We start from the raw sequence: 25,686 nt of genomic DNA, 5'->3' as shown, positions 1-25,686 counted from the left end.
TGTGTTTTCTTTTTCCTTCAGTCATGTTTGTTTTTGTACAATGCTGCTTATCTTCGTGCTCTTTCAGCTCCACAACTTCAAGATTATATGCCTCTCCCTCTCTACACAATCAATCTACAGATCTATATTTTGACAGAAATGTGCGGTTGTGCTGTATGTACTTCAGTGGGTAGGAGTAGAGAGTATTAGGAATCAATGAAAAGACAATAGCACTATAGTTTAAATAAAAATGGAACACTGAAAAACTTTAAATACCCACTAGGTCTCAGTTACCGTTTTTATATTGAGGACTAATTGATCTTCAGTCAGATGTCCTTTGTTTCTCTGACTGAATAGGACAGAAATTACAATATGAAGGTTTAATTTTTAAAAAGGGTTTAGGACTGTTTTCTTAGTTTCTAATGATAGGCAGATTTGGGCCCAGGGGTCCCACACAAACTAAGGCACCAGCCAAGGACAATACAGGAGGTAAACTTTAAACCCCTTCCCAGATCTAGCCAATGGTCAGAATATTCTCCACAGTTGAGTGGAGAGTGTGATATGACTTTCTCACGTACTCTGGTGCCTCACATTTGACCATGTCCCCTGGAGGGGGAGACCTGGTGGCACTCAGAGGAAGGACAGCAGGTAGCCAAGAAGAGACTTGATACCCTATGAGAATATATAGGGGGAGGTGATCCCCCTCAGGAAGACTTGATACCCTATGAGCATATACAGGGGGAGGTAATCCCCCTCAGTCACAGTCATAGGGGAGGGGAGTAAGGGGAAAATGGGAGGGAGGGAAGAATGGGAGGATACAAGGGATGGGATAACCATTGAGATGTAACAAGAATAAATTAATTAAAAAAAAATAAAAAGGGTTTAGGATGGTGCAGTGGTTAAGCACTTGTTGTTCTTGCAGTGAACTGGGACACACATGGCAGGTCTGAAGCTTCTGTCATTCCAGTTGCAGGGGATCTACCACCCTTTCCTGGCTTCCCCGGGCACCAGGCACCCAGGTAGAACACAGACACACATATAGACAAAACAACCACATGCTTAAAATTTTAAAAAAGGCTGTAGCTTAATCATCCTGGATAAATGAAAAAGAGTAAATTTTTTGATAGCAGTAATTATTTACACTCATGCCCATATTCAAGTTGCTTTGGAAACACAAAAGCAAACAAACAAACAAAAATAGTGGGACGGTAAGTCATTGAAGACTTACTTTTGGAGAGCCTTTGACATTTGGTAGTTTTTCATAGTTTAAAGGTAACATCTCTTGCATCTGGACGTTTCCTGTCTTTTATGTCTTAGATTGCTACATCTAGCAGGGTCTTCATCACCTTTCAATTAGTCATTGATGATTCTAAAGGCATTGAAGAAATGATTCACCCAAGGCAATAGTTTTTTTCAGAGGCTTTCCTCAAACCTAAGTTCCTTGGTTTAATCTTTCTGTCTCTATCCACTCTGTTACACTGCTGTTTTATTTGGCTCAAACTGCGTTTTCTCCTTTGGGTGTGTATTTCGGATCAGTCAGTCTTGAGCATGTATATTCTCTCCAGCACTCTGGACCCACTGTCGCCCCATTTCCCTTGAAGAAAGCTTGAACTGACAGTTTTGAATTGGATCCATACTTTTACTTCATTGGGGTGGGGTGGAAGTTAGATCATTATAAGGAATCAGTATGGTTGAACTGTTTCTTTTTGGTGGAATGTGAATCACAACTTTTTTTGATGTACATTTTTTAGGAGCTAATTTTTATCCTTGGAGATGGAATCTGGGCAGACAAGATTGTCAAACCTTTATTTGGAGCCCAGGTTAAAAGGCACGCCCATAGAGAAGAGAGAAAAGGAGGAAGCTCACTCTTCATTCCTGAAGAGGGAAGTATGCATCTCACAGCGGCTTGGTAATCCATACTTCCTTTATCTTCTATTTGTTCTTAGCCTTTTGCTCTCTTTCTCCCCTTTGCTTGCCCTGCTCCTCCCCTTCTCTATGAGCTTCCCTCGATTTGATTTCTCTACTAGAAAACTCAAAGAATAAAATACTACTTTAGTCTTTCGTAAAGCAACCACAGATCTAAAGCCTTTGCAGCTCTGTATTAGGAACCCCAGCTTAGCCGCGTGCTCAGCACTAGGCAGTGGTAAAACCAGCGCAGGGGGTGGGGAGCAGGGGGAAAAGATTGGGAGAGAGGTTGAGGAGGGAAGGAAGGAAACAGGGAGGGGAGAGAGGACAGAGGGAGAGAGAGGGGGGAGGGTGAGAAAGGGAGGGAGGAGGGAGGGAAGGAGAGAGAGAGAGAGAGAGAGAGAGAGAGAGAGAGAGAGAGAGAGAGAGAGAGAGAGAGAGAGAGAGAGAGAGAGAGATAGGGAGGGAGAGGGAGAGAGGGAGGGAGGGAGGGAGGGAGGGAGAGAGAGAAGAGAGGAAGAGCGCCAGCGCGCGCTAGCTAGCTAGCTAGCTAAGCAGAGAGACAGACTGAGAGGGACTAGGAGAGACATCTAGAGAAAGAGAAGCCACGCTCTATCAGGGCTTAGCCTCCAACTTGTTTCAGTTCATTCATCTTTTTTTCCTCACTGCTTCGGGGAAGTGACTGTGGCACTAGGTAAGAGACAGAGAATGTTCCTTCTTCCCCCTCCCCCCAAGCCTTGGTCTCCTTTTCTGATAGCATCTCTCTCTCCCCCGTAAGGAGAGTCTCCTTGGGTTGGTCGGAAGGCGAGACACGCTCTGCAGCTGTGATGCTATCGTGGGTTCCCCAGTGGGGCTGGTGGAAGCCCAGAGGCGGCATCCGGGCTGGGAGGCGCTGGGGTAAAACCTGGTTTGAAGAAGGGGGGTTGCGATGTGGTGGTGTATGCGCGATTTGCTTCATTGTCAGTGAATTGTTGTGCTCCTCTTTGAAAGCAGGTCAGCATTGACCTTGCAAATTGCTTGGGGGGCCAACAGCTGCTGCAGAAAGCCACAGTGTGGCCCCTAGCCAGAACAGACAGCACTGTCATGACCCCTCAGGCAGCCCTAGGCACAAGGATGGGGGAATGGCTGGAGCTCCCTCCTTTAACTCTTTCTCTGCAGCTGTGCCTGGCTGCTGGGAATCAGAAGAAAGGAGGAGACTGTGCAGCCCCTTTCCCTCTCCCTATTGCAGCCCCCAGCTGCAAGTGAGTAGAAAGTTGTAAATAACTGCCTCCTGTTAAGCAGGTGGAGCCCTTCCCCCTCCCTTTTAGAGGCTCACTGTGGGGTTGGGCCCCAGTCTTACTAACTTGGGAGGCACGTCTTGCTTCAATGAGGGAAACCCCATTGCCTACCCACCCCTAATCCCAGAAAGCTGTGCTGACAGCCTAGACCACGAATTCAGATTTAGCATATCCCTCTCTGGTGGGCATCCTTTTAGGTCCAGATGTGTCCTTGGGGGCAGGACAGAAACACCTGATGGTTTGTAAAGAGGGTGAGGAGCTAGGATTTCTGTTGTGAATAGTTTGGGTTATTGAGGGTTGGTTCCTCCCTTTTGGTTTGCTTGAAGCCATGAGAGGACTAGCTGAAACTAGTGTATTACTCCTAAACTTGTAAGAAACAGAGTTATTCCATAGACACTTCTCTCTGGAGATAGTGACACTGTCATGTCCCTGGTAATAATTTTAGAACAAATTGTACCAATCACTAGCATTTTGAGTGTTTAATGTTCCTGATCTGGACTGAGGGTTCAATGTGTATTACCTCATTGAATTTTTATTTCAAATCTGTGAAGCTGTTAACTTGTCACCTTGGATTGGCTGATGGGGAAACTGAGGTACACCAAGGTTAAGTAGCTTGTTAAATGACAGAACACTGCCACATCTAGTGGGAAATGAAAGCATAGGTCCCTCGATCACCAGTGCTTCTCAGCTGGCAAGTGCAGGAGCAGCAGGAACAGCAGCTCTTACCTTTGGGGAGCAACTAGTGACCTTGTGTAGAGCAACAGGAAGTGGCATGGGAGGGACCCAGGCTGCTCTTGGCCAACCTACTTTCTGTTTTGGAAAGAATGCCTTGAACACCTTTGCTTTTTCATGGTCACAGTGGAAACCATTCTGCATCTAGCTTCAGACTATCTTTTAGAAATGGATCCTGCTGTTACTCTCTGAGATCTCCGCTTTGCACTGAGTTCTTCAGCTTGTCCCCAGCATCCCATTTGTTGGCTGACTGCTGTCGATTTAAACTCCCTGCTGTGCTAGAGAGCTCATTAAGCGTTTCCTCATACTTTTGAGCAGCTCTGTTAGAAATTTTATAAAAACTACCTATGACTTCTGTTCATTGGGTCTTTGGAAGTGTGTGGAAGAATCTTACTTTTTTTTCCAGCTAGTTGAAGATGGTACTCATGCCTTCTTCTCAAGTCTCGGGTCTCACAAGACTACAACTTAAAGGATCAGAGTTACCTTCTGGAAACTACACTTTTTATTTATGTGGTATAATAGCTCACTTGTTTGTCAGCTTCAAACTCACATGCCAGAGCTTTCTCAAGAAGCTCTGATAGTATAAATTCTGGTACTTGAAAGAACTAGCTATCTGCTGTCATCTGGACTGCTACAAAGTTCTCTTTCATATTTCTCAAGACCAAGTACTGTTCTAAAACTACAAAAGATCCACATAACAGACAATAGATATGGGGCATAGAGCACTCCAGAGTCAGATATTAAGGAGAAATATTAGTAAGGAGATTTTTGAAATAGTGGTGACTTTAAGACCCAGACATGATTTGGAAAAAAAAAAACCTGTTAGAATGACAGATGTTGGATCGCTGAACAGATCCAGGATGACCAGAAAGAAAAGGAGAAAACCGTGCTAGAGAAGAGCATGGCTAGCAAACCTGGGTTTACTCCAGGCTCTGGTGATCTTCCAGTGACTTCTCCTTCAAGACTCTTAGCTTTTCCACAAAATGAGTTGGTGCACTATAGCCCTCAGGCTACTTCACATTTGAAAATCTTGACCTGAAGTTTATAAAAATCTCATGAGTGTGAAGGTTTTCAGAAGTAATCTGAGGACAGTTGTTCCTCAGTCCTTAACATGCAATGTACAGTAATGCTAATTCCGGTTGTAGGGTGGGCCATTTTAATACACAGCCAGGTGATCCTTAAATTGCTGTTTCACTGATCACTCTTCAAGTAGAAAAGTCCTAGTGTGCTGGTCATCAAACTATTGTCATCAATTCAGTTGTTTATTTCTCACTGTCAAATCATTTGCATATGTAGTTAGGCACTGTGTAGAGGACAATAAAGCTGAACAGAAGAGACGTGTTCTCTGCTTGTTTGAGGTTTATCATTTATGGGTTTAAGCAAAGCGTGAGGATAGAGCAAATGTAGTATTTCCATAAGGAGAAGATATTGCAGCTACACAGAGATGCATATGTATCAGGATGGAGTGATGGAGCAGTTTGTTGATGGACAGAGAAAGGGATGAGGAGGGAGAAGGGGGAGAGCAAGAGAGGAAAAGTATATCCTGGGACCTGAGATGAGAGATACATGGTCTGTTGAAGGGATTTTAATCTTTGGTTAGGAAACATGTTGCGTGATAAAAGAGTTTTAAGTAGGATTATTGACATACTCTAAGCTGTATCCATTTGACCTGAGGTTACTAAGTGTTTACCATAGTCCAAAGAAAATGTGGGAGACACAGAATGGGATACACTTAGTCTCTGCTCTCTGAGGTGACAAAGTCAAGTAGGAAAGAGAAGAAATATTCAAGCAATGCCAGTACTAGGAATGTAAGATCTAAAGCCATAAAACAAAGACAGAGGGTTTCAAGGGGAACAAAGACAACTCCTGGAGGTGGATTTTTGAACTGTGCTGTGGACTGAAGATTAGACAGACTTTAGACACTAGTGCTTGGGAATGGCCACTTGTACATGATGAAATAGCATATGCGTGAGAAATGTTCAGCAAATAGTTGAAAAACTCGCTACAAACAATATTGAAAGCTAGCTTGGAAAAAAGACTTATAAGCAAAAGAGATAGGGTGGCACCACTTGTGAGCAATCTGATCTGGACAGGCTGAGTAGCTTGGCTTGCATGAACTCACACAGATAGTAATGCTATTGCTGAATCCCAGCATGAGCTGCTGAAAGCAGTTGAAATGTGGGCTTGAAGCTCAGCAAGGAAGCCATATGGAGACAGCAGTGTGAGAGTATCTCTCAATTTTTAAAATAAGAGATCCAGCTGTGGTGTTTTGGCGAATGTTTATCTTTAGGTTATAAGAGGAGATAAACGAATGTGAATTCTAGAAAGGAGGGAAAAGAGTCAATTGCAAAAGAGGTTTGGTCTCAGCCACTTACTATTTGGACAGATGTTCATTGAGTACATATACTTTTCCTTCAGTGGAGAATAGAGTGGTGAACAAAATAGGGCTGTTATTGCCAACTTGGTTTAGATGGGGAGAAAGGACGTTTTTGACAAACTATTGAATGATACTGCCATAAATTATGGTTTTGTGTGGAAGAGGCTGTAGTTCTCTAACAAGGAAGATACGATCACCATTACTGCAAAATGCAACAAACGACAGTCAATTTTTGTGCTCTGCAGCTCACAGTGCTCACTAACATTTAAGTTGGATGATACATAACCGTTTTGCAGATATCTGGCAGGTGGTAATACTGCAATAGTAGGGGAAAGGGAAGATTTCCTGCTAGACTTTGGCTCACAGGAGCATAACCTTACTTTAAAATCCGATGGTATGCTTTAGCTTAACTTGTAGTGTCATTGTGCCAGCGCCTTCCTCAGATCCTTAGCTTTGTATGGTCAGCAATTTATAGAAAATGTCATCTGATAGAGAAAACATTTTTGTGAAGCATCAAATACTAAAAACCTCTTCCGACATGAATTTCTGATAGCCTAGTATATAATCTATCCCTGAACTGGATACTGATTTTCTTGTGACAAAATACTCGTTTTGTGTGAGCTTCAATTTTGATAACTGTATGACGGGGCTTGGGGGGCAGGTGGCCTGTTAGACCTGGATTATTTATAAAGACTCTCTTAGCTGTAAGGTTCTACGGTGGTGACTGCCCTGCTTCATAGAATACTGCCTTCTCTGCACTTTGCACACGTGTTTCAAGTTTAGCCATCTCAGGAATACAACAACAAAGAGGCCTCCCCATGGTCTCTTCCAAAGCCTCAAAATACTCTTGTCAAAATGTTCAGAGAAAGTAAGTAAGAGTTAAATGGTGCCGCTGGACACTGTGAAACAAAAGTGACATGCTAAGCTTAGATGCTAGTTGGTAATAGAAAAACAGTTTTATACTTGGACTTGAAACATGATTTTAAAGGTGTTGATGTCTGTACACAGTATGTCTCCTCACTATCCACAGAAGGAAGAATAAGAACCTCCAGGCTGTGTATTTTAGAGGGTGATTTTCACTTAGAAAATGTTTTCTTGAAAGCAAAGGGTATTACATAGATTCTCTTGAAGGGAAGGGAGGTGCTTGCAGACAGAATTATGTAAGTGATCATAGCATAAAATAGCTTTTCAAAATAGTACAAGATGGAGCTCAGAAGTGGCATGATCTTTAGCTATCGTGTACAGCACTCTCATCTCTGTTTTCAGTGTGAATGCTGCCAGAGACGTCTGTTCGCTGCTAGCTGATGAGTGGACCACTACCTGATGTTATGCAATGGTTATTGTTAGCAAGTTAGTCCTCACTTTGTTCTGAGACACATTTTCTACATCTAACCTAACCTTAGAACAAAAGCAATGCCACGTTCTGTTTTCTTTCCTATACGGAGAGATTGTTTAGTCCTCCTTGCACCTTTCCTTTACTCTCCATACCCTCGGTCCTCCAGGTCATATGCCATATATATTTTTTTAATATCTCCTCCATCAGGCCCTTCATTTCCAGAATAACTCTTTTTAAAAATATACTTTTATTGATCATTTGAGAATTTAATATATCACATTTTGCTCATATTCACCCCAACTCTTCCTATATCCGACCTCTCTACTGTCACCTCTCTACCCTTCCAACTTTGGGATTTTTTTTCCATTCCTGTCAAAAAGTTTGGCTTGGCTTGGCCAACTACTTGGAAGTGAGGGCTGCCTAGAAATGTGGTTGCCCTACCAAGGCATTGTCATTAGAGAAAGCTGGCTGCCTATGTCCCATACCTATCAAATGTCAATAGGTCCTCAGTTAGTGGTGGGATTTTGCACCCACCTGCCACCCTCCCTGCTGGGATTTTCTCTGGCTTGAGTTTATACAAGTCTTGTGCCTGCTATCACAATTGCTATGACTTCATATGTCCTGCCATCCTGTTGTGCCATTTTCCTAATGGTTTCCACATAAGTCGTATGGTAGTAGAGCATGGTTGATGGCTAAACCTGAGCCCATTCTCTTATGTACTGCTTCCCAGAACTTTAGTTTTAAAAGTCCTAGACAGCTTTCAACCTACTTTAGAACTGTAAAGTATACCTTCATTTTTCATGATATTAATCAAAATAACCTCAGTATAAAAAAAATTGGAAATTGCATCTAAGATTCAACTCCCGAAATAACTTGCAATGCTTCCTTGCAGATCTCTCTCTCTCTCTCTCTCTCTCTCTCTCTCTCTCTCTCTCTCTCTCTCTCTCTCTCTCTCTCTCTCTCTCTCTCTCTCTCTCTCTCTCTGTGTGTGTGCGCACGTGCACACACATATGTATGTGTGTGTCATAGCTATTTTTCATTAATACTACATTCTGAGAATTTTCACTTCATTAAGTAGTTATTTTTTAACAGCTGCATAATTTTAATGGCGTCATTATCTGACAGCCCTAATATTGACTGTTGAAATTGTTTTCAATTGTGAGTAGCTCTGTGGCATGTATCTTTATGCATGTCATACATCATTGTTTTTACCTCTTTAAGGTCTCCACCCAAATGCTACTATGCTGAAGTCTTCTAAAATGAGCTTAGGTTAAAAGAAAGCGCAGACTCATCTCCCGTAACATGCACCTCTCATTTTTTCTTTTCTTCTTTGGTTTGCATCATCACCTAACTAGATTTCATTCTAGACACGTACCTTAGAAAGCAAGCACAGGATTTTCCTCTATTTTGTATACGATAATATAACATAGTAGCTAAAAAATGTCTAAATACATAATAAATACTTTTAAATGAATGATGGAAATGGGTTAGGGGTATTGGTGGGCCTCAGGATGCTAGCTTTTAAAATTACTTGATGCTCATGTGAGATCATTGAGCTGCATACGATGGGCATACAGCTGCACCGTTTATATTTTTGCCAACCTGACAGGCACAATAATAACATCACTTTAATGATTGTTCCTTTTATTATAGTAGATGTGAATATTTTTATGTATCTTTATTTTTTCTTTTTATGTACATTGTTTCCGTTGACAATTTAAATAACTTTTACTCATTTTACTCTATTTAGTAGATGTTAGACCATCCTCACCACTGTGAAAATATTTCTGTCTATCTGCATTTTAAAAGATATTTTACATACACTAATCTTAATTTGTACATAATTATATCCATCTCTCGATTTATAATTTCTTCTCATGAATTATGTTGCAGTTCTTCATTCAAAATTTAATAAGTGTTTGAATAGATTTTGTTTAGTTTTCATTGCTTCTGAAATTTGTTAGTGTATAGTGTGAGGTAATTTTCTAAACTGTTTTCCCCTTCAGTTGTTTCACAACAGCAAATATTGAATGATTCATTTTTCCCACAGTTGTATAATACATCTAAATTTTTATATATAGTATGTTCTTTAATTTATCTATTTCCCCCTTCTTGTCCTAGATATGAAGTTTAAATATTATTTAAATATTATCTAAATATTATTTGAGCTTTATGGCTTTTAAATAATTCCTATCACTTCAGCTCTTCTACTTATAATAAGTTTAGGGTCACTGAGCCTCACTTTGTTTTTTTGTGTTGAGTGTATAACATACTTTTATACCTTTAATTTTGCAAAGGAGAACTTTCTACTATTACTGCAGATAATAGAGTATGGCTTTTCTACAGATAATTTGATATTAACAATATAACTTCTATTTTCTCACTTTGTTCAAATGTATTATAAACTCATGGCTGACAAGTTTATCTTTTTATCTTTTGAAGATAAAAAAGTATATAGAAAACAACTCAACTTTTTTTTTGCCTATTTCTTTACTTTTTTTGAGACAGGGTCTCTATGCAGCCCCCTCTGTCTTAGAGCTGCATTGATGTGGTACATTTCTGACAGCTGATGGACTGATATGTTATTGCTAATTAAAATTAATAGTTGGCATTTGGGGTCAGTCTTTATTTCATGTAGTTAAATGTGAGATTTAGCATGCATAATGCCATATAGTCATGACTGTATTTCCAGCCACAAAAGTTCCCTATTCATCCCTTTTACTCATTTGAACCTATACTCATCATTGATCTTTAAAAATTTTTTTTATATTATAATTCCATCATTTTCTCCTTCTCTTTCCTCCTCCACCCCATACCTTCCTTTCTTGCTCTCTTTCAAATGCATAACCCTTTCCATTAATTTTTGTTACACTCACCCACCCACCCACCCACCCACACTCACATACACACCCATCCATCCATATATATTTATATTACTAAATACATAATTACAACCTACTGAGTCAGTGTAATGGTATTAGGTGCTTTTAGGGAGTTTTGTTTTTATTTAGTATATATTGTACAAAATGAGTTTCATTTTGACATGTTATCTTCTCTTGTCCTCTTCCCTCTTGCATCTGGAAAACTGTTTCTTCCCAAATAGTTCCCATTTTATTTTAATGTTGTTGTTTTTTATTCTGCATATAAGAGAATATATGACTGGAGACATTTGTCATTTTATTCCCTGTGTACTTTTGCCTTTTTCAGAGTGGCTCTTTTAACTTGTCAGTATGAGTTTATGGTTCCTCAGTGTCTTTTAATGGATTGGCAGCTTATTTATTTCTCTTTATTAAGGAGTAATATTCTGCAGCATTGGTATGTTACAGAATTTTTAAAAAAAACCTATTCACTTATAGAAGGACATTTTGGTTCTTCCCATGTTTTGACAGTTAAGAACAAAGCTGTCACTAACATTAATGTTTAGAGTTTTGAATTCATTGGGTGAATTGCAAGGAGTTCAACTGCTAGATTACATGGCAATACTGACAGTTCTTCCAAGGTGGCTAGCTAATATGACATTCCTGGCAGCAGCAGCTTTTCTTTGCTAGCATTTGGTTTTGTCAGCATCTTGGACTATGGCTTTCTGATGTTGCGTATCATTTTGGTGTTTTGCTTTGCAAGTCCCTAGTGACATGAAATCTCACACTTTTTCATAAATTTATCTGTCATTGTACCTTTAATTCTCTTGTACCTTTGATAAAGACAGGGTCTCTCTATGTACCTTTATGTTTCAGGATATTTGATCCCATTATGAACCCTGAGATTGTAAACTGTAAAAATCTGTTTCTTGTTTGGTGTGGTTCAGCCCTAACACACACTTTTAATCTAAGAACTTTCTGCTTATTGTAAATAGGAGATTGTGGTGTGGCTCAGCCCTAGCACACACCTTTAATTCAAGAACTTTCTGTACACAGGATTAAATAAAATTAACCCTAGGTCAAGAGTTGGAGCAAGAAACCAGCTGACAGGGAGTAAACAGAAAGGAAAGACTTTGAGTTGAAATGTAGTATTTAAGATAGCGTGGGGAAGGAGAAGGAGCTTTTGTTTTTTTGTTTTGTTTTGTTTTGTTTCGTTCTGGGATGTGAGCTGAGTAGAAAGGCTTTTTTTCTTCTGGGAGGTTGGCTTAGTAGGAGGGTCAACTGGATGCTTTCTCTGCCTCTCTGAGCTTGTAGGATTTCACCCCAGTATCTGGCTCTTGAATTTTTATTGGTAAAATTGAACAATTGGGATTTTGTTTTAAAACAACACCCTGAGAACTCTCTATGCGATCAAGGCTGGCTTTGAACTTAATATTGAACCCTCAGTGGCCTCAAACTTGATGTATATATAGTCCACACTGACTTTTATCTTGAAATCCTTTGGCCATTTTAAACTGAGTTTCTTTATTCTTATTGTTGAATTTTAAGAACTTGTTTGTACATTTTGAGTATAAGACCTTTAATGTGATCTGTGCTTTTCACATTCTTAGTCTGTGACTTGAATTTTCTTTAGCTCAGTAGCAACATTTTGTATTGCATTGAGGCCTAGGTTATCAACATTTACTTCTGTGAAGTAGGCTCCTATCCTTCAACACTGTGTTCTAAGACTTTTGTAGTTTTCTATGAAAGCATATATTCCACATTGGACCAATCTTTGTGAAGGGTATAAATTTGTCTAGATTATTAGAATTATTTAAAACATGTGTTTAATAATAATTAGTGAAAAAAAGAGGCCATGAATTTGAAGGAGAGTGTGCAGAGAGGTATATGGGAAGATTTGGAGGGAGAAACAGGAAAAGAGAAATGTTGCAATAATAGTGTAATTTCAAAAACAAAAGAAAGACAAAGAGTGATCCATCTTTGAGAGTGTACATGTAATGATCTTGAAATGGTTTCTTCTTAATATGACATAAAAGACTATGAAGAAGAGGAGTAGAAAATAAAAAAACTCTCGTCATTTTATGTCCTTTTACAACCTTTGAAAAAATAATAACAAGCACATACATGAAAACACACTATATTTATTAATGTGCTGTGTTTTTGTGTGTACAGCTGTGTGTGTATAAGTATGTAGGGCATACATGCCACATGTGGCGGTCAGAGGGAAAGCTTATTCTCATACAGTGTGGGTCCTGGAAGTTGAACTCAGGTCATCAGGCTTGATGACAAATGCCACTGGGCCATCTCACTATAATTGCCATCATTTTCTCATTTTATTATTATTGCTGTTATTGTTTTATTAGTAATATAGATAATACTGTATTTTAAATTTTCATTGTTCATCACTGTCTTCTTTTACTATTGTTTTTCTTATATTAGTAATGTAGATAGCACTGTATTTTAAATTTTCGTTGTTCATATATTAGAAAACAGTTATCTATTTGTATTAACTTTCCATCTTAATTTGGCAGTCTTTTTAGTGAATGTGTAGTTGTAGCTTGTGGTTCAACTTGTATTTTCTTGTTTCATTATAATTAGCTATTGAATATCCTTCTTGTGTTTCTCAGCCATCTGGACGCTTTCTTTGTAGAAATGTTCATTTAAATAATTTGCACATTAATGTTTGGAATACTTACATTATTATTGTACACATACATGTGTGCTCTTGTGACAAACCGTTTAAAATATACATATGTTTCAGATTTTTTTCCATTCTGTGGCTTGTAATTTCATTTTCTTAATGTGTTTTGTATTATGATAATTATTTTGGAGGTTCTAAGAAGTTTGTGCCTTACATGATGGCCCCTTTGGCTGTTGTCTACTCCCAGTCCTGGAATGTATACTCCCTTCTCCTTTACAATAAAATCTGGCTATCTTCACTATAAAAAGTCTTTGCTTCAGTTTCAAAATGACTTTGTTGATTTTGTTGTAGAATTCTATAGAATTAAGTAGATTTATCCATTCATCTGTTGATGGACACTGGTTGATTCCATTTTTTGTTTAGCATGCGTGCTGTTATAGGGATTCAGTATAAGTTTTGTTATGCTAGTTTCATTCACTTTGTATATGTACATAGTGGTGATCTAGGTGGATCATGTGGCAAATCTATTTTTTGGCCTTTAAGGAACCTCTACATTATTTTTTGTAGTAGTTATACCAATTTGCATTCCCCTCAACAATATATCAGCACTCATCATTATATCAGGACTGAGATGAAATCTGTTCATGGTTTTCAGTTGCATCTCTCTGAAGATTAGTGATATCAAACATTTATCTGCATACTTCTTGACCATTATTTAGAGATGTGTTTTCAAGTTCTTTGCCCGCTTTAAATCAGGCTCTTGATATTTTTGCAACTGAGTTAATTTGGTTCCTCATATATTTTACATATTAATACCTTATTACATGTACAGCTTCCTGGTTTCCATTTTGTAAATTATTTCTTCACTGAATGGATTTGTTGCATAGCTTTTATTTTGAGAGAATCCTACTTTATCTATTCTCACCTTAGTTACCCATGCTTTTTAGATTATGTTAAAAGCCATTGCAGAAAACAACGGCATGACATTCTTTCACTGTGCTTTCTGTATGAGTTATATAGCTGTGGGCCTTACATTTTTACCCTGAATACACGTGGAGTTTATTTTTGTACATGGCGAGAGGTCAAGATTCCTGTGCTTTAGATGTGCTGGATGGCTGGTTAGTACCCATTGTGTCACTATTTGGAGGTACTGGAAGCTCTAAGAAGAGGGACCTAGCTGAAAGGACTTACATTGTTGGAAGCAGCACTCTGAGAGAGCACTATGGTCTTCTTCATGGGGACACTGGCTAGTTACATCCGAGTACATTGTCATAAAAAGAGAGAATTGCTATCTAGTTGGACTCCTAATCTCAAGACTTTCAGCCTTTAAGGTTTATTTAATTTGAAGTTTTCTTCTGAAGTTTCAGGGCTGATATTTTGTTATAGAAATATAAAGTGGAATTAGAACAGAAAACTGGCACTGAGAATCAAGTAATGCTGTAACTATCTGAAAACATGGAAGCTCTTTTGGAATTAGGTAATAAGCAGTGATTGAAGTTGTTTAAATGAGCTGCCTAGCAAAAGCATAGAATGCTGTAAACAACATCACACATAATTTTCATGAAGGCCCATAGGATACAGAGTCCAAGGAATCTAGTCAGATATTAATGAGGACCCTCTTTGAACTGGGGTAAAGGTTATCTTTGTAACCATTGGAAAACCTTTAGGGAGCATTTTAGAGTTTCTTAGAAGATTGAATTTCAAAGTGATGATTAGAAAAAGAAACGTCTAAGGAGCCTATGCAAAAAGATTCTGTAGGCGCTTTAGACAGCAGAGGAAGCACAGCATGAGGACTGAAGAGAATTGTGGCTTGACCAGGGAATGCATTAAGAGACAGTGTGCAAGTGTGTGGCCCACAAACTACTTGCTAAAAACGCTAAAAAGGTAAAAAGCTAAGTGCCATCCATGAAGATGGTGGTCTGAAATGTACCTCAGAAATCTGTGAGGAATACCCAAGGTCCTGGAAGGGCAGCATTATGTTAAGGAACAGGCTTTCTATGATTCCACTGCTAGCCAGCTCCCTTGAACTCAGCCAGGGGATCCCAATGGCAGGGGAAGAGACAAAAGAGACTAGTAGAAGGTGGTTAGGGCACTTGGCACGCTTCCCTTGATGGTAAAACATGCCAAGCACATTTCTTACAGGAGCCAAATTAGTTTCTATGAGAAAAAATAACAAAAAAAGAGCAAAGTTGGCATCTAAATCTCTCTGACTTTCTAATGGTTTCACTATTTGGATTCCTTTGCATGAGCTCCAACCTATAGGAGGACTTCGCCAGAGACTAACTAAATAAGTGGGGCTGCTGATTTCCAAAACTATGAGCTAAATTAGACTCTTTTAAATTTCTGAGCTATCAGCCTCAGGTATTTTGTTGTATTTTTTGTATTTTGGATCTTTTGGTCCTCTTGGATCTTTGTCAAAATAGTCAGTTTTCTGTAGATATAAGAATTTATTTCTGCCTTATGTATTATGTTCTGTTGGATTATATTTCTGCTTTAAGTCAGTATTATGTTGTTCATATTGCTAAATCGCAAAAATACAACTTGAAGTTCAGCTTTGTTCTTTTGGCTCAAGATTGTTGTAACTATTTGGGTTCCCTACAGTTATTTCCTGGTAGGTATTTTATTTTGCCCATTTAGTAATGTCATGCTTTCCCTTGATCTTTGTTCGCCTGCGTTAAGGCCTGTGGGATGAAGAATTAGATGCTTACAACAGTATTTTCATTCTGGCATTGTTTGAGAATGTCTTCCTAAATAAATCTGTCCAGAAATTCTGAGCATGTTGTTTGTTTTGTGGTTTTTAAGCCCACAACTACTGCAGCTAATGCAACACTAGGGGGCACCCTAAGTACAGAACCTCTGAGACCCATGCCATACCATGCTGGGGCCTAAACTCTTAGCTGCTAAGGCCTGCCAGACTGACTGTAGGCTATTCAGAGCCTAAGGTCAGTGTAGTCCCCTGGCAAGATTATGGGCTGGATCTCAAGTCTGTCTTGAAGCAGCTATGGGCTATGTTACACCATGAGACATTTAGAGGCTCAGGCTGTGTCTACTGACCAGGACTTAGTAACTGTGAGGGGTGGTCAGAGATTTTGTTTCCAGTGTTGGGAATTACGGCTAAATATTGTGCTTAGCTATTTTTTTTAATCCTAAGTAAATGGTCTCTCTCTCTAGCCTATGCTGCCTGGGGTTGGTTCAATGGTGATGTAGGTAATACGAGATGGTTCCTATTCTCTTTAGCACACCTTTTCTTAGCACCGTATTATGATCAGGTACTCTCATCTATGTGTAGATAGTTGTTGAAAATGATGCTTGGGACAGAGTGGTCAACAGTGAGTTTAGACTACCATCTTGGTATGTCTCTTCTCAACTTCTGATACCATCATAATTGATTTACATTTTGTGAACTGACAATGTACCTTATGAATCTCACTTTTTTTTTGTTTTATTACCTTTTTATGTTCTTACTAATTTCTATATGGATGATTAAGCTGCCCAGCAACAAAGATAGTTTTTTATTTTTTCTAGTTTGTATCCATCTGTCTTATCTTTTTTCTGTCTCTCTACCTCAATCCATCTATCTGTCTGTCAATCCACCCAGCTATCTTTTGCTCTACTGTATTGCAGCTGGACAGGAAGGATGTCTATTAGGATGCTGACTAAACAGATCTTATTGTAGAAACTCTTTAGCATTTTCTCATGAGCTGTGATGCCAAATTGAGAGCTTTCTTACAATTTTTGAATTTGTGAAAGGTGCCTTTCAGCCATTGTTTGCTAGAGGATTTGATTATGAGTGTGCTAAACTTTTGTAGACAGTGTATCTATATTTTTTTGGATCTACTACTATGGAGACAGTGATTGGTTTTCAAGTGCTGAATCACCCCTGTATTCTCTTGCAAAACTACTTGGTCAAGATATATCATACTTAGTATGTATTTCTGGGATCTGTTGAATACTACTTTGTTGAGAGCTTTTGTACATATCTTTATTATGTATGTTCAACTTCTGACTCACCCATTTTGTACAGTCTTGGCTACCATAGTACAACTCCCCCCTCCCACAACTGCATATTCCTTTTTAAAAATTTATTTATTCACTTTACATCTCAAACATAGCCTCCTCAATCTTCTCCTCTAGGTCGGACCTTCCCTCCCTCTTCCCCCTCCCCTATTCCTCAGAAAAGGGGAATGCACCCATCTACCCTAAGTTGCCAAGTCACGCCAGAACTGAGCACATCCTCTCCCCCTGTGGCCTGGCAAAGTAGCCGCTCCAATGGGGAACTGATCAAAATGCAGGCAACAAACCAGGCATGGTGAACACACATCTTTAATCCCAGCAGAGGCAGAGGCAGGTGGATCACTGTGAGTTGAGGCCATCCTGGTCTACAAAGCAAGTCCAGTACAGCTACAGCTACACAGAGAAACCCTGTCTCGAAAAACTAAAAAGAAAAAAATAAAAGCAGGCAACAGAGTCCATGTCAGAGACAGCTCCTGCTTCCCTTACTAGGGGACTTACATGAAACCTGAGCTGCCATCTGCCACATCTGTGTAGGGGGGTCTAGGTCCAGTCCATGCAAGGTCATTGGTTGGTGCTTCAGTTTCAGCAAGCCCCACTGGGCCCTGGTTAGTTGGCTCTGTTGGTCTTCTTGTGGAGCTCCTGTCACCTCCAGCTCCTTTTCTCCTTTTCCCCCAACTTTTCTGTAAGACTCCCCACCCTTTACCCAATGTTTGTGAGGATCACCATCTGTTTCAAACCACTGCTGGGTGTAGCCTTGCAGAGAACAACTCTGCTATGCTCCTTTCTGATAACGCACTTGAACTTGAGTTTTGTGTAAAGTGATAAATAGGGATCTATTTGCATTCTTTTGGATGCATACATCCAGTTAGGCCATGTGTTAGAGATGCTTTCTTTTTTCCACTGTATGGTTTTGGCTCCTTTGTCAAAATCAAGTGTCTGTAGGTTCAAGGGTTCTTGGTCTTCGACTGTCTTTTTCTATGCCAGTACCATGCTGTTTTTATTACTATTGCTCTGTAGTATAACTTGAAGCCAGGGATGAAGATATCTTCAGAGGCTCTTTTATTGTATAGGATTGTTTTAGATATTTTGGTTTTTTTTTTTTTTGTTGTTGTTCTTTCAAAGTCTGTAAAAAATTGTGTTGGTATTTTGATGGGGATTTCATTGAATTTAGAAATTGCTTTTGGTAAGCTGAGCATTTTTATTATGTTAATCCTATGAACATGGGACATCTTTCTATCTTCTGATATATACTTAAACTTCTTTCTTCAGAGATTTGAAGTTCTTGTCATACCGATCTTTCACTTGCTTTGTTAGAGTTATACCAAGATATTTTCCTACATTTCTTTGAGGGATTTATTCTGTTTCTCTTTAAATGCTTCCAACATATTCATAAACATAGATTTATGGCCAATTTACTGTGTCTCAGTTGCATTAGGTGATCCAATGTTTGCTGGGGTTTCTGGTGGAGCCATGTTGCCCTGGTTTTTGTTGATTGTGTTCTTATGCTTGCCTTTAGCCATCTTGTCCCTGGCTAATAGACTAGTTGTTTCTGGAACTGCTGGGTTTCTGTGATGTGGGAGAGGATCCCTAGGTCATGGGCTGGGCACAGAATCTCCTCCTGTAGTACCTTCAGCTCTACTCTACTGGTTGTGTCCCAGTTGGACCTATAACAGGGAGCTAGGGTGTGGGTTTCCATCCTTTGTGAGCCAGTGAGGTCCTGCAGTCTCCTCATGTCAGCCTGTATAGCTGTGAACTGCAGGCTGCATCTACACATCTCAAGAACATGGAGTCGTCCCTAGGATAGTGGGGGTAGTCGGAAAGTTTGAGGTGGCAGCACATGTGCCTAGCAGCTGGGATCCTCTCCTCTCTCTAGGGAGCATGAAAGGACTGAAGCTTTGGAATCAGTGCGGTGGCTTGCTCACCCAGCAGACAGTGGTATCAGACTTTACTGGACACTGACAACTTGGAATAGGGACCCTGTAAGCTTCTATTGTCTCCACAGTCTACACAGGGGGCCAGTTGAACTATGGAACAGAGTCTGGGACCCTGTCGCTGGTATCTTCTTGGGTCTGGACACTGGAACCATGAGTTTCTGGAACTCGGGATCCTTGCTCAAGTAGACAGCAGGTGTAAGGTGCCCTGAGGACAGAACCATGAGAAACTCTTGGACCCGGGATATGACTGCGGGGGCCTGGAACTGGGGTCTCAACCCCTGGGATGCCTCCTCCTGTCTGGGAAACACAGATGCTTGTGTTCTGGAATCAGCAGCCAAGTGACTCACTTGGTGAATCTGATACTCAGATATGGTATGCACTGGGTGCCATTGTCTTGGAACCCCCTTGCTATGAATTCTTGGTAGTTCTCATTCATCAGTTGAAGAATGTTTCACTGTATTTGTAATTTGCTAAAATTAATTTTCATAACTGAAATAATCTAGTTGTATGCCTTTTCAACTATTGAGATACTTTTGTGCTTATTCTCTTATACTTCATGCGTATATTTTGGCATTAACATGTTCTATTCAATACCTTGCTTCTCTTTTTTTTTTCAGAATTAAAAATCACATCACTCTACTATTTAATATTGTGCTATCCATCATTGCATCAACCAGTGTATTTGATCTTAGATTATATGTCGCTGTATTTATCTTTTTCCTCTAACACTACATTCATGTTCATATATTAATTGACTTTGCATTGCTATAATGAAATATCTGACATGAGTTAGATGTGAAGTAAAAATAAGTTTATTTAGTTCACAGCTTGGGAGATTTACTCTAGAGTGTAACACAGTGTCAGTAAAGAGCATCAGTTGGTTATCTCAACTCACGTTAAATGGTGGGTAGCAGTCAGAGGAGTGTATGCAGGAGCTATGGCAGGTTTTGGTTTTGTTTGTTTTTTGAGACAGGACCTGCTACTGACTGAACCTGGAGCTAAGTAATTTGGCTGCACCGACAGACAGCTAGACCCAAAGATTCTTCTGTTCTCTGCCTCCCGAGCACTGAGATTCTAGGCACATGCTCAGCACATATTTTTATAATGTAAGAATTGGGACTAAAACTCAAGTCCCCATTCCTGCTTGGGTGGCAAGGGCTTTCCTATGGTCTCAGTTCCCTTTCAATGCTTTTTGCTTTAAGGTTTTAAAAATATCTTATTTATTTTATGTGCGTGAGTGTATGTTTGCGTGCGTGTCTGTACAACATGTACATGCATGGTGATCATAGAGGCCAGAAAAGGGCATCCTCTGGGACTGGAGTTACGGATAGTTGTGAGGCACCATGTGGGTGCTGGAAATTGAACCCTGGTCTTCTGAAGGAACAGCCCACGAGTTTAACTGCTGAATCCTCTCTCTAGCCCAACTTCTACCTTGAAGCCTTTCTCCTTCTTCTCCTTCTTCTGCTCTTTCTTTCTTTCTTTCTTTCCTTTTGAGACAGGGTTTGTATGTGCAGCATTGGCTGTCCTAGAGCTCACTCTGTAGAACAAGTCTTGGAGCTCACAGAGGTTCACCTGCTTCCGCCTCCTAAGTAAGGGGGATTAAAGGTATGTGTGCCACCGTATCTGGCCTAGATGCTTTTAGTAATATAACTTTAATGACATTTTCCCTTGTAGAGTATTTTCTTTCCAAGTCTCCTTTAAAGAAATATGTTTGTTCTTTGTTTTTCATGTTAGAGGCTTCCTGCTACATCCTGTGTTTTTTCCTTATGTGTTCTGGTGTGCAGCATCCTCTGAATGCAGGAAAGATTTTAAGGGTCAAGAAGTTAAGGAAATTTACCATGCTCAGGAAGGCCAGAAATGTTATGAGGGCAATAAACAATATGTGGGGAACACAGACCCTCTGATTCTCCTGCCAGACACTGAGCTCCAAAGATGCAGCTTTTATGAATTTTCATTCATCTGAGGGTGGGTTTTTCAGAGACGCAGCTGCTTTTGAGTCACCCAGGCTCTAGAAACAAACTCTCACTTCTGTTTCTGTAAATACCCAGAGAAATGTATTGTTTCACCAAGCTACACTCTGGTAAATTAGTGTCTGACATTGGTCCATATTTATTAGTTTTCTGTCAACTTGACCCAAGCTTAGGTGGTTGGGAATAGGGCACCTCAATTGAAAGAATGCCTCCATTTGACTGCCCTGAGGCATTTTCTTGGTTCTTGATTGATATGCAAGAGTCCAGACCTTGTGGGTAGTGCCACCCCTGAGTTGTATAAGGAAGCAGGCTTATCAAGCCACGAAGAATAAGCCAATAAGCAGTTTTGCTCCATGGCTTCTGCTTTAGTTCCTGCCTCCAGATTCCTGCCTTGAGTTCCTGACTTTCCTTCATGGTGCACTATAGGACCTAAGCTGAAATAAACCTTTTCTTCCAAAGTTGCTTTTGGCCAGAACGTTTTATGACAGAAACAGAAACCAAACTAGAACATAAACTGTGTTTGTGTTTTCTCAGGAGACGTGACACAGTATGAGTGAAACAGTAAATACTGACTAGAATTATTAGAATTATCATTAACTGCCAAAGTTGGGCTTTTAAATTTCATCATATAGTGTAAATATCTTTAGATAATTTCTCTTAAATAAAAAAGATTCAAACTATATGGATAATGCAAGTATCATCTTCAGAGGAACAGACTTAGTTTCTTGAATTTTTGGTGATAAAGTTTGAAGTATCTTAAATACTGTTTTATTGGTGGTGGTGGTTGGTTGTTTCATTTTCTTTTCTCTTTATCTTTGTTTGTGAATTAAAATAAATTGATTTACTGCCACTTCAGTGCAATATGAACTTGAAACAAGAAATTCAGTCAGCTGTTGTTAACTATAGATGGTTCAAGATTTCTGTTGATACTTTTCTGTGTATTTCCTTGTTGTTATGTCTGAAAGTCAGCCAGCCCCCTTACCAATTCTCTAAGTATGCTCTTCTAGTGTTTATGTATGCAAGTGTCTATCTTTTTGCCACCACTACTTTTACAGGATGTTCAAGTCAAATACAATATTATATGTAAGAGGATATACATGTATCTATGTATATATGCATATATAATGTTATATACCTACTATTTCCTATTTCTGGAACTCTATTAGGCTTTGAGTAGAATGTCTTAGTAATATCTAGATATCTTAATTTCTCTTTAATGTCATCAGTTCCTCTCATGTGTTTTGGTTTAATCTATTCTCAAATATGTCTTAAAATTAACTAATTATTTGGCTATATTGAGTGTGTAGTTTATGCTGCCATTTGGACTTTTGTTTCAGAGTCCCCAGTCTTGACTTAAAGTATTCACATTTTTCATTTAAAAATGAACATTTTTTATTTCTATGGCTTTCTATTTTAAAACTTATTGTCCCTGCTTTGCGTAGATCTTAGGCCTCTAGTTCTTTGATGATGCGAAATCTATGTACTGTTAAGTCTCTTTCAAATTCGTGTTTCTCCAGGATTATACTTTCATATTTGTTGATTATTATTTTCTCAAGACATTTTTGGGAGTCTTTGCAATTCTAGATCATTGCATACAAACATTCATGGCTTTCTTTCCTACATCTCCTTATTTTCCCTGTGTCTCTGTCTAGATTATGTTTTTACACTCACAGCTTGAGGCCTTTGTTCCTTTGGGATAGGGATAGCAGAAGTCTGGGTTTTGAGCTGGTGGGTAGTGTGATGTGAACCATAGTTATATAATTATTTGTCTGACCTCCTAGGCTGCACCTCAGTTGGCTATCTTGGTTTCTTATACTGTTCATAACGTATTTAAAGTTATTCTTGTCTTGTCATCTGGTTTCTCGCAATGACTTAGTTTTTCTAACTTGCCACTCAAGGTGGAGTGGAGTGTCAATTTTACAATTGTGATTATGCTTTGCTTCTTAATATCTAGCTTATTATGTCACAATTGCCACTACATTTCATATTTGTAGCTGAGAGGGGGCATTTCTCCTACGTGATATGATCATGTGATTTCTAGCTGGATAACAAATTCTTCAAATAATCAGGACTCAGTTAAGGCAAACTGCTCTTGGTTAGTCTTCTGTGTTGAACTTGTGATCATAGATTGTACTGTTTGTATATCTGAGTACTTATTGTTCTAGAGGATAAAGCAACAGAGATACGGGCCCATTGAAGTTGAATATGGCAAGCAAGTCTTATTTATTTATTCATGCATTTATTTAATCAACTATGGAAGAAATACTATTGGACTTGTCTAAAACTTGGGGCCCAAATAAATAGCAAGGGATTTTTGTAGACTGGATGGGTGGTAATAACTACCCCAGCAGGAAACATTTTTGTGGAAGGAAGGAAAAAGGACAAAAGTGTGGGAAAAAATCATAGTTGGAGCTTTAAGCAACTAATTCTTAGGTTGAAGGTAACTGTTCTTGTTTTGGAAGTGGTAAATGGGACTAATGAAAAAATTTCACCATAGTTTCAAGTAATTTCTGAATGGGCCAGGCACCATAGTGTTGCAGTAGAGAGAGTGAAAGGAGGTTGACATGAGATGCTGATAAAAGAATTCACATTGAAGATATAAGACTTTACTAATTCTTTAAGGACTTTGTGGGCCAGATTCAAGACTTCCCTCTTTCTTCCAGGAACAGTAGGGAGCCTTTCAATTGTTTTAAGCAAGGGAGTAAAGCTATCTGATTTGCATTTTAATGGTTGTTGTGTGAAGGATGGATTAATGCAGCAGAAGGGTAGTTAGACTGAATGTGAAGGGAACGGGAGGGCTGCTTTGGCTAAGGTGCCATGTGGAAAGAGAAGATAGGTTTGAAAAGGATATTAGAAATTGGAGCCTGGAGTGATAGCACAGGCCTGGAATCCCAGCTCTCAGGGAGGCAGAGGCAGGTGGATCTCTGTGAGTTTGAAGTCAGCCTGGTCTGCAAAGTGAGTCCAGGACAGCCAGGGCTACACAGAGAGACCCTGTCTCGAAACAAAACACAAAAACAAAACAAAAATAAACAAACAAAAAAAGAAAGAGAAAGGAAGGAAGTTAGTGGCAACACTGGGTAGAATATCTAGCAAACACTAGGACATCAGGTATAACTGAACTTGTTCTTTTGCTTGCATTTTTTAAAAAATTAAGTTGACTTTCTAACAGTTTTTCTTATCTGTCTTTAGCACTTATATCAACTGATTAATTGTTTTTCCTGTTATTTAATTTGATTTTCCCCCCCTTTATTATCACCTTTTTGCTTTTTTCCACTAATATAATTAACATCTTCATTTCCTTTCTCTGCTTTCTACATCAGTCTGTTCATAATGGTCTTTTTTTTCTTCTGACTTCTTGTTTGTTTTCAATCCATTTTTCTTGGTTTCCAGCTGGAACTAGCTCGAGACAAACTCTTTTGCTCTTAGGGAGTGGGTGTATGCTTACCAAATGTTTACAAGAACTACCTCATTGTATAAGTGCCATTCCAGATGCCTTACCACCCTGGCAGGAAGAACTAAACACTCAGTTTTAGAACCCACTCTCATCTTTACTTTTGGAGTAATTTCTTCCTGTCTTCTGAGTGCTTGTGTAAAAATCTAAAACTGCTGCAGTCTCCAAAAGCTACAAAAATGCTCCTGGTTATATGTTCAATGGGCATTGGAGGCTGAAACATCATCCCTCTCTTTTGTGTCAAGTCTGCAAATTCCCCAGTTTAGGTAAATGCAGGTTTCCTGAACTATAACATTACATATTCCAGTTCATAGTTCCCAAACCTTAAGGACAAACTACAAATCTGTGATTACTCTTTAGTCTACAAGTTTGTCATCTCTTTGCAGCTCAATAGATCTTTGATGGAGGCGGGACACCACCTACTGTGTAGGCACAGCAGCCCCAGCTCTGAATCAGTGTCTGCACAGTGAATGCCAGTATTGGAACCCTGGTGTGAAACTCTAAGGGACTATGAATTACACAACTCACTCTTAGGATGAGACCAGTGGTAATTCAGGTCAGCAGTCTGAGGAGTGCAAATTAGACAGGGTGTTGCTCCTTTTTTTGATTCAGTTCTCAAATTACTGTTTCTGATTCCTGGGTCTGCAAGTCTGTAGATGGTTTCCTTGCTTTGCCAAGTACAAATAATTTAACTGTTAACTATATTCTTATGTAAAGATATGCAACATAGCATATGTATATGAGTGACAGTTATTAAGATATTTTGATGTGTTGCCCCCGACTCAGAGCTTGGCTGTGAATATTACAGGCAGAACTGACAAATTCAATGTTCAATTTTTAGAATTTTTTTGTGATTGAGCTCTATAAAATTTCTTAGACTACTCCAACTCTAATCACAGTAATGAAATATTTTTTTGGTCAGGACACAAAGATTTTTTTCTACTTTTCTTTTTTTCTTTTTCTTTTTTTTTTTTTTTTTTCGAGACAGGGTTTCTCTGTGTAGCCCTGGCTGTCCTGGACTCCCTTTGTAGACCAGGCTGGCCTCGAACTCACAGAGATCCACCTGCCCCTGCCTCCCGAGTGCTGGGATTAAAGGCGTGTGCCACCACCGCCCGGCTATTTTTCTACTTTTCATCATCTCTTCATTATGTAAAATCTATCAGCCTACTGTGTTAAAGCTTGAGGAATTAACTGTAAATCAGATAGACCTGC

General features: G+C 39.3%; 1 protein-coding gene across 2 annotated transcripts in view; it reads left to right on the top strand.

Moving 5' to 3' along the window:
- The first annotated feature begins 1,816 nt into the window (after positions 1-1,816).
- Gabra3 (gamma-aminobutyric acid type A receptor subunit alpha3) overlaps positions 1,817-25,686 on the top strand; it is a 184,906-nt gene continuing 161,036 nt past the window's right edge. Inside the window, exon 1 of one of the 2 annotated variants that reach the window (XM_051141384.1) lies at positions 1,817-1,888. In XM_051141384.1, coding sequence (XP_050997341.1) covers positions 1,869-1,888 — 20 coding nt within the window. In that variant the 5' untranslated portion in view covers positions 1,817-1,868. Of the gene's footprint in view, positions 1,889-2,435; positions 2,579-25,686 lie in introns of those variants that run through there. The other variant, XM_051141386.1, reaches the window with a different exon arrangement.

Source organism: Acomys russatus, chromosome X (genome assembly GCF_903995435.1).
Source record: "Acomys russatus chromosome X, mAcoRus1.1, whole genome shotgun sequence".
Classification (NCBI taxonomy): domain Eukaryota; kingdom Metazoa; phylum Chordata; class Mammalia; order Rodentia; family Muridae; genus Acomys; species Acomys russatus.
This window is presented reverse-complemented; position numbering and strand designations above follow the sequence as displayed.